Genomic DNA, 9,215 nt, shown 5'->3' with positions numbered 1-9,215 from the left:
GTGCTTTAATTCATGCATTGAGGCTTATATTTTTAATTAAATACCTAATTACTCTCAATATTTTAGCACGGTGTCCTATTTATAATATTTGGGTTTTATTGAGTAATTTATGATTTTTTTGTATTTTTTTATCGCCAGACAATTATCGAGAGCTAAAACCAGCACTGTTTTGTAATTCGCGCATAATTTTTTCTTCTAAGTTTCAATCAAGACGAAATATGAGAAGATTATCTACAACTTTTATGTTTTAAGTTTCAAGAGATACGGGCTCTAAGATGGTCAAAACTAGCCTCGTTCGCTGGGAAACAGAATAAAGAAGAAAAGGAGAAGCATATAAAGATCAGTATGAAACACCCGATTTCCCTTATTTGGGTGGGTCGTATTGGTGTCAAAGATATGTATGTTATGTATGTATAGTAGGATTTCGGGCCCACCTATAGGGTCGGGGCATTATAAAAACTCTCCGCCTAAGGGCTTATTGAGTAAGATAAGTGTCTTAATAAATACAGTTGTAGCTATACTCGAGTTAATCAGGTAGGTTTACAAATGATATCAGAGTAGAGGGGAGTTACATGTATGGGCGTGTAATGTCCCCTATCCTTGGAAACTTTTGCTGATAAATATGGGTTACATGTGAATGAGGTGAAAAATGAAATTAAAACTTTTAAAAGCTTGTGTTTTATATCTATATGATTGTGAGTTTTAATGGTATATTTTCTCAGATGGTATTATCACTGAAATGAATATGTATATTATGATATAATGAAACTCATACTACCACATACTGTAAATAATTTATTCCGTCTTACTAACGTGTGTCTTACCCAAATATCTAAATATTTTAGGGAACCGTGACAGGCCAGGAGATAGAGCTCCGAGATAGTGGGGAGCCAGTACCCTGATTAGACAAGGTGAGTATTTTGAGTTAGGGATGTATGTTTCCCCTAGAGTTTTGATTGATTTTTGGGAACGTGTTAGATACGTATATGTGTATGGATGTTTAGTACTCTGGGTATTTGTATTCTAAATGGTTATAAATATTGACTCCCGCTGTTAGGATTGTTTGTATGACTGTTTACCCTGTATCCACTTCGAGCTGGATTATGTTTAAATGGTATCAGAGTTTTGACGTAACCGATGTTTGAGTATTATTGGTTTATTATTTATTGAGAAAAAAATGGTAGGAAAATCGGGGTGTCATAGCTTCCATCAGTATTCACTTTAACAAAGTCTTCCTTTAAGCAAACTTAACTAACTGGTAAAAGAGTGTGATCCTTCCTCAATCCCTCCTTTCTAGATCTGAAATCTCTTACCAATCTTTATGAAGTTGAGAAATATTCCGAAATTGTTGACTGGAAGTAAAATGAATCCCTTCATATTACATTTGAGAGCATGAATTTTGGACTTTGGATTTGAATTTGAGTAGATTTGAACAAATTTTTATACAATTTTATATTACATTTTATCGAAATCGAAAATTTTCTAAACATAGGGTCAACGTATTCGTTATTATAGGAAATTTAATAGAACTAATCAACAAACTCTCAATTGAAGAAGCTTATTGCCTGATTAGTCTCTACAACATTACTCCGTAGTGATTTAGCTTTACAATCTTGAATAATATGCTAGTATATAGTTTCCACATCAAGACCACAACAGGCACACGCTCAAGATCGATGGCATAAGATTACGAGCTCTAGTCTCGTCCATATGGAGTCTTTTTCTAAGCACTAACTAGATAAAGAATCTTAATTTATGGGGAGTTTTTGAGTTTCCAAATTTAGGTTCAAAGGAGACCTTGAATATTCATATTAACTTTTTTGCAAATAAAATCATAACCATCTTAAGTAGAACACACCTTGGAAAGAGAAAGTAACCTAATTAGTACCATTAACGAGACATAAAATTGTCATTACTAAAATGATAGAATTTTTCAAAACATAAATCCAAAAAATAATTCACCAAATATAAATTTTATTTTCAAAAATACGTAAATGATCACATTAATTTTATAAGTTGATGTAGTTATTTTAATCTTAAAGAAATTATAAAAGAAACCTCTGTTTTAGGGTTATTTTCAATATATTTAAAATTTAAGAAGACAGGTGAACGTATATATAGAGGGGAGATTCTTTCTAGAACTCCTGCACCCTAATAATTCAGTCGCAAATATTGGAGTCGAGGTTTGTGAATTTTCCTCATCTACATGTCGTCAACATTTCTTCACGTACGTGGCACGCAGCTGTTGGCTTCTCCTGCGAGGGAGCTTGCATCTTCCACGCTTCCCGACAACATCCAACTCATGCCTCACACTCCCATCATCACATCCCTCTCTACTTATATAAGAACCATCTCCTCTGAAACCATGACACCACTCCCTCTCTCTCTCTCTTTCTCTCTCTCTCTCTCAGACAAAAAACAGAAAAGAGGGAGAGAGATCGAGAGCATCACCGCAGGAATTAGATCATGGAGACCAACAGTACTGCTACAAAGGAGCCGCTTCTGTCCACCAGGGTTGACGACGAAGACCTAATCCCAAACCACGGGCACAACCCACGCGCCGTTTCGAATGCTTCTTTCGCGTCCTTCACGGCGGACGCCGACGATATCCTCCCCATCAACGGAGTCAGAGATTTCTTCAGAGAGTTCTTGGTGGAGTCCAAGAAGCTGTGGTACCTGGCCGGCCCCGCCATATTCACCTCCCTCTGCCAGTACTCCCTCGGCGCCATCACCCAGGTTTTCGCCGGCCATGTCGGCACGCTAGACCTCGCCGCCGTCTCCATCGAGAATTCCGTCATTGCCGGATTCTCCTTCGGCGTCATGGTACCTAGCACTGATTATGGGTTCTGCTAATTCGATATTATAAATTAATAAATTATTTTTTGTGAAATATGTGCGTGTGTGTGTTTGTGCAGCTGGGGATGGGAAGCGCGCTGGAGACGCTGTGCGGGCAGGCGTACGGGGCGGGGCAGGTGGACATGCTGGGAATTTACATGCAGAGGTCGTGGGTGATCCTCAACACCACCGCCGTCTTCCTCTGCTTCATCTACATATTCGCGGCGGCGCTGTTGAAGGCCATCGGGCAGACTGCCGCCATCTCCAAGGCCGCGGGGACGTTCGCGGTGTGGATGATCCCGCAGCTGTTCGCGTACGCCGTGAATTTCCCCATCGCCAAGTTCTTGCAGGCGCAGAGCAAGATCATGGCGATGGCGGTGATCTCGGCGGTGGCGCTCGTGCTCCACACCGTGTTCAGCTGGCTCCTCATGCTGAAGCTAGGGTGGGGACTGGTGGGCGCGGCCATAGTGCTGGACGCGTCCTGGTGGTTCATAGTACTGGTTCAGCTGGTGTACATCTTCAGCGGCACCTGCGGCCGGGCTTGGGCCGGCTTCTCCTTGAAAGCGTTTCAAAACCTCTGGGGTTTCGTCAGGCTGTCGCTCGCCTCCGCCGTCATGCTCTGGTCCGGTGAAATTAAATCACTCCTCTTGACTAATAATTTGTTTTTAATTATCACCATAAAAATAACCATTATTATTTCAATTGAGAAAATTTGTCATTCGTGTTTTCACTCGAGTAATGATTGGCTTTTAATAATAGTTTATAATTAATCCATCATAAAAAATTATTATTATTATTATTATTATTAATTGAATTGAAAAAAGATTAAGCAATTCAACCTACCTACCTATTTTATCTTTAAAAGATTAAACAATTCAAATTTTCGCATGATTATATTTTTCAAAATTATGTTATATTCGAAGAATTTCTATTACATCTTCTTGTTGCTTTATGTTTTTTAGAAAATAAATAATATTGTCAAACTGAAATTAATTAAAATGCAAGATGCATAAGATCTTCAATCATTGTGTTTTAAATATAAGTATAAAACAGAGAATATTAGAATAGTTCAATCAAAACACGACGGTCTGGGTTCAATTTAATATGAGATCTGTGTATGAATGCAAAGGTTAATATAAATTAATGAGGGACAGGAAGGTCAGTCCAAAATGCAAACCAACTTAGGTGTAACCCGAACAGAGGTGTTTTGTTTTATTGTGATCATAATAAATAAATGAATAAATAATAATCATTACTCTGCTGCAGCCTGGAGGTGTGGTATTTTATGGCATTAATTCTCTTCGCTGGGTATCTGAAGAATGCGGAAGTGTCAGTGGATGCCCTTTCCATTTGGTTGGTGCCTCTCCTTTTCTTCTATTTATTTCTTTCTTTTTCTCTCTTAATTTTATTTTATTTTCCCAGTTGAAAATTCTCAATTGTCTTTTCTATTGCAACTCACGTTGGGCGTGCGGTTTTTATATATTTTTCATTTTATTAACGTCCTGTTTGAAATTTAAGAAATTAACTTTTTGAAAAGAAATATATATATATATATATAATTTATTTTTTCATGTTTAATAATAAATATACATGTTTCAAATGAGTGAACAAAAATATAATGTTAGATATCAATTATATTTTATTTTTTAAATTTTTTTTTAATAGTATTTGGTATAAAGAGAAAACATAATAAAAAATTATTTTTTTTTTCTTTTTTGTTCTCAACATGTTGATACAAACGGATCCTAAAAGTTCATGTTGTTGGAGAAATACTTTTTTTTTTTTTTTTTTACTTGCATGTATACACGTTTTACCATTTTATCTCGTGATTTAGTCAAACTTAAAATCGAATGCGACAAGCACCATACTCTTTTAAATATTAAATAACCTTGCATAGGACAACACGATAAATAAAAATATTATATATAAAACGTTTTAAGAGAGACCCACTTAATTTTTTTAGGCGAAAAAAACAAAACATTTAAAAAAAGTGAGACCTTTGGTCAATTTTGGAGAGCATACTTTAGATTGTGGAATGAGGAGCACATGCGCGACGGACGGAGCATGTTTTTTTGGTTGATAAGATATATATTTTCAAGTGGGTGTGCTCTGTTTTTAGCCTTAACCAGGTAGTTTAGGCACGTATTATATAAGGTAAGAATATGCGCCCCCACTTAATTAATGTTTCTCCCAACATATCAAATTTAAAGAAAAAGAATGCATGCACTGTCCGTATATATGTTTTTTTAATATTAGACATGTGACGAATTGATTCGACATTAATTAATATAGGAACTCATTTTTAATAAGTGCATAATTAAAGAAACAAACACACAGATATATAAAGAGAAATGTCTCCTGTATAATTTTTCTTTTTTATCAAAGTAAAGAGTGACAAGTATCTTTTGGACTATTCAAACAAACTTAAGCAACTTGCATCATCACATACCTCCCGCAACGTGATATTTTATGATTATTGAATTCTTAAATCTAATTTAGAGAAATTGTATTTTGTAAATATTCTCATTCTCATCAATATATCAATTTAGTTGGGTCTTATATATATTTCTTATTTTCCAAATTTGTTTGTTCTCTTGAATAAGTTTGTTTGGTAATTTTGGGTTAAATAATTACATGTGGAATCTCAATAGTTACAATGTTTCTGCTTCAATTTTGTGCCAACCGTATCCGTATTACAACTCACCCACTGTTGCTTTCTGATCCATTTGCCTTCTCTTTCCTCGTCTTTATTAAATCCTGTTGTTTTCCATTTTAAAAAATAAAAATATTGTTTTAGAACTCAAAAAATATTTTTTTAAAAAAAGTGAAAAACAATATAAAGGAATTATTATTTTTATATTTAATTATCAAAAAAATATCAAATTTATAAACAAAACTTTGACTTCACACAGTGCTAATATTTAATTTTTATAATTTTTAATTATATATAAACAAATTTTTACTTTTAATAATATTTGATAAAAAACAAAGATATAAAAAAAATTGAATTCCTTCTATATTTTCGTTTCTTTTTATTTTTTCACTTAAAACCAATCACTAGAAATTATTAAAAAACCAAGCTACGCTAAGCTAGGCTAGCTAGTTGGTGCCTTCCCCAAATTAAAAAGAGGCCAAAATGCTGACACGTTCCACAATTTGGACCATTATTCGACCACGTGATTTCATTCATTGTCATCGCCATATCATCTGCCGTGTTCAAATTCTACTCTGAAAATAAGCAAGGCTAATGCACACGTACACATATTACAGGGTCTGACCAACCATTCTACTACACATCATATATGTATGTATAGAGCGAGTGGTTGGTAGATATATATATATATATATAATATTAATTAATTGGTTGAGAAGACAGTTGAATCAGTCGTGAATATTAATTAATGATCTCGTGTGCGAACAAATTAATGGTGACATGTATGTATGCATGCAGCATGAACATAGTGGGGTGGGCAGTGATGTTAGCTCTCGGATTCAATGCAGCCATCAGGTTAGTTTGTACCATAAATTATTAAAACGTACCAATTCATGATCATATGAATTATACATTTAGTTACTTAAAAAAAGTATATTTTGTGTGTGTGTGAATATATTAATTGGGATATATGCAGCGTGAGGGTGTCGAACGAGGATGGGGGGTTGGGAGCAGCTACGAGGAACAGCGAAAGTCTCAGTGGTGGTGGTGGTGATCAATTCGTTCACCATCGGAGTGCTGCTGTCGCTGGTGCTCATCATCGCCCGCAAGGAATACCCTTCCTTGTTTTCCGACAACTCAGACGTGAAGGAGCTTGTTTCTGAGCTCACTCCGCTCCTTGCGTGCATATCATTAAAACGTCCAACCTGATCTTCGGTTAATGCAATATCCATTCCATCTCAGTCATTTCACTAATTAACACAAATATGATAAGTACTTTCTCAGCTCCTCACTCTCAGCACAGTTAGTTACAGATCAAGAGTCGCATGTAATATAGTGGTTTTTGGGTTATGGTGGGGTGTGCAGGGGTGGCAATTGGCGAGGTGGCAGCATTGTTTTGTAGCGTAGTCACATTGGATGCTACTACGGATTGGGATTCCTCTGCGGTTTATACTTGGCTTCAAGTAACTGGGTTTGTCAAGGCTAAGGGTGTCTGCCCATAAAACTCTCTCGCGCTCTCCTACCACAATGTATGGGTCTATGACTGAATTACAAGACCTCTAGCTGAGGGTGGTGTCGTCAGATATATAGAAGACACAATTAGCACGATCCCCAGTCATTGATTTGGCCATGCTACTGAGGATGCAGGAGGGGCTGGTCGTGTCGAACCTTCTTTGTACTTACACGGGGACACGTACAAACTGCATGCATGCATGTGAGACCATCTCCTATTTAATTTTTGTTTAAGCTTTCCAAAACAGCTTAAACATGCTGCAGCTTAGCTGTAAAGTGTGTTGACGGTATGTTTTCACGTTTTGAGTAAGAAAACATGCGATCCCAAACATGTTTAGTGTAAATCAAAATAAGAGGCAATATTAAAATGCATGCTCGACTGCTTTACAAGGATGAATTTAAAGGAATTTCAAATTTATGAATTGATATTTTTTTCTAAAAAAATAAAAATTAATTAACAGCTTTATGTTAATTGTTATAATATTTTCAGGGAATATGGATCGGAATGCTGTCGGGAACGGTCTTGCAAACCTGTGTGCTCTTTGGGATGGTTTATAAGACCAACTGGAACAAAGAGGTAAGAACATCGCCCACCCGGAAAATAATGAGGGACGTGTTAGGCCCGCGTGTAACAGGTGTGGCAGACACATGGCATTCATTCGTCTAAATCCATGATCAAAACATGTTCTCGCCTTTCTTTCTGTGTTTGATCCATACACCATTGAACCAAGAGATTTTTAACACAACGTGGGGTGTGGGTGTGCAGGCTTCCATAGCTGGAGACAGAATTAAAAAGTGGGGGGGTGGCACAGAAGCTGAAGAGAACAACGTTGAAAAATGAACATGCACCCACGAGACCTAGCAAGGACAAATTTTGGCAGAATTCAACATCACAAAAGCTGGCTAAGAGCAGGGATCAATGTACCAGGAAGTAAAGGACAAGTTCACTTCTAAATATTTGGGAGGCAAAAGCTGTGCTAAGAGACACAGAATCATTTTCCGTTTTAATTATTCCAAGGGCCAGAGTGAATGAATTCGAATGAATTCTCTACTCTGATTTCCAACAAAAGACCAACCCCAAGAAAGCAAGCTCATCTAAAAAATTGGAGTAGATGTAACCTCACCCAACCCCATCGCATTTCTTGAGAAGAAACATATTTTCTTTGCTGCCAATAAGGGGTTCCTCTGAGCCCCAGAATGGGAATTTTCACTGTTATCGTAAAGCATAGATAATTTGTAGTACCAAAACAAAACTTGTCCTAAAGCTAACATCAACGCACAATTTTCAAAAATACTATATGCAAACCCAACCCAACACAAGATTGCACAACAACAAATGTTCTAAGCTGCCATTGTTGGTATCATCTACATTACGGGCTTCAGAATCAAATGAAGGGGCAAGAAACCATGCATGTTATGTAAATCAATAGAAGGGGCGCCAACAAACAGGGACATGAACCAGACAATTAGCGGAGTACAAACACCAAATCCATCCAAGAAACTAGAATGAAATGAAAAAAAACAACCCGCCACCTCCATTACCACAATTATGTGCAAATGGGCCAGGACAATATGGAAACAGAACTCAGCTGTGTAACGTGGATTGACAGAATATGCGTTTGTGTTGAAATAACAAGCACAAGGAGGACAAGTGCCCAGCCTTGAGATCAAGTTCCCAAAGACTCCTAACTTTCAGATATTCTTCACTTCTCGGTCACATCTAGCTTGGCCTTCCAATCACGCCGTGACATCATTTTTTGGATAGGAAAAAACATATATCAAGAAAGAAGGATTTGTACAAAGAGGATGAGAAATCCCTTGAAGAACACAAAAGAAACCAGGATAAGCTAAGACAGAAGAGAACCAGATTAGTTAAAAGAGCCATTCAATTGCAGTATTCATCTGCAAAAGTCGTTACACCAAAACAACCTGTGGTTGAACAACCAAAAAGGCCTGTTAAAATACAATCTGGTCCCAACAAAATCCACAGAAGACCGACGATACCAAACCAAATTAGCCCAAATAACAGCGCAAAATTGAACCTCGCCACAGGTCCTACATTGTTAAGCCTTCCAAAATATCCAAAAATTCAACAACAAGAATCGCAAAAGAAGAAGGGCAACTAACATATCCACAAGCCAAAAAAAGCTTGTCAAAGCCATCAAGCCACAAGGCAGTGCAAGAATCAATAGCATGATCCCAATACTGGGTAACG

At 36.9% G+C, this 9,215-nt stretch overlaps 1 protein-coding gene across 2 annotated transcripts; it reads left to right on the top strand.

The window, feature by feature from the left end:
• The first annotated feature begins 2,369 nt into the window (after positions 1-2,369).
• On the top strand, positions 2,370-8,223 carry LOC131147233 (protein DETOXIFICATION 31-like). Of its 2 annotated transcripts, XR_009134654.1 has the most exons (7): positions 2,370-2,823; positions 2,916-3,457; positions 4,102-4,188; positions 6,287-6,343; positions 6,465-6,703; positions 6,854-6,969; positions 7,491-8,223. XR_009134654.1 is itself a non-coding variant. In XM_058096994.1 (5 exons), the coding sequence occupies exons 1-5, from the start codon at positions 2,467-2,469 to the stop codon at positions 6,649-6,651; spliced, it is 1,230 nt and encodes a 409-aa protein (XP_057952977.1). In that variant the 5' UTR covers positions 2,370-2,466; the 3' UTR covers positions 6,652-6,766. The 2 variants fall into 2 exon arrangements, 1 of the variants encoding a protein (XP_057952977.1); XM_058096994.1 differs by lacking the exons at positions 6,854-6,969; positions 7,491-8,223 and having other exon boundaries at positions 6,465-6,766.
• The last annotated feature ends 992 nt before the right edge of the window (positions 8,224-9,215 follow it).

The sequence above is a fragment of the Malania oleifera genome, unplaced genomic scaffold, assembly GCF_029873635.1.
Source record: "Malania oleifera isolate guangnan ecotype guangnan unplaced genomic scaffold, ASM2987363v1 ctg809, whole genome shotgun sequence".
NCBI classification, from domain to species: domain Eukaryota; kingdom Viridiplantae; phylum Streptophyta; class Magnoliopsida; order Santalales; family Ximeniaceae; genus Malania; species Malania oleifera.
The sequence above is the reverse complement of the archived record's forward strand: the minus strand, read 5'-3'. Positions and strand labels throughout refer to the sequence as shown.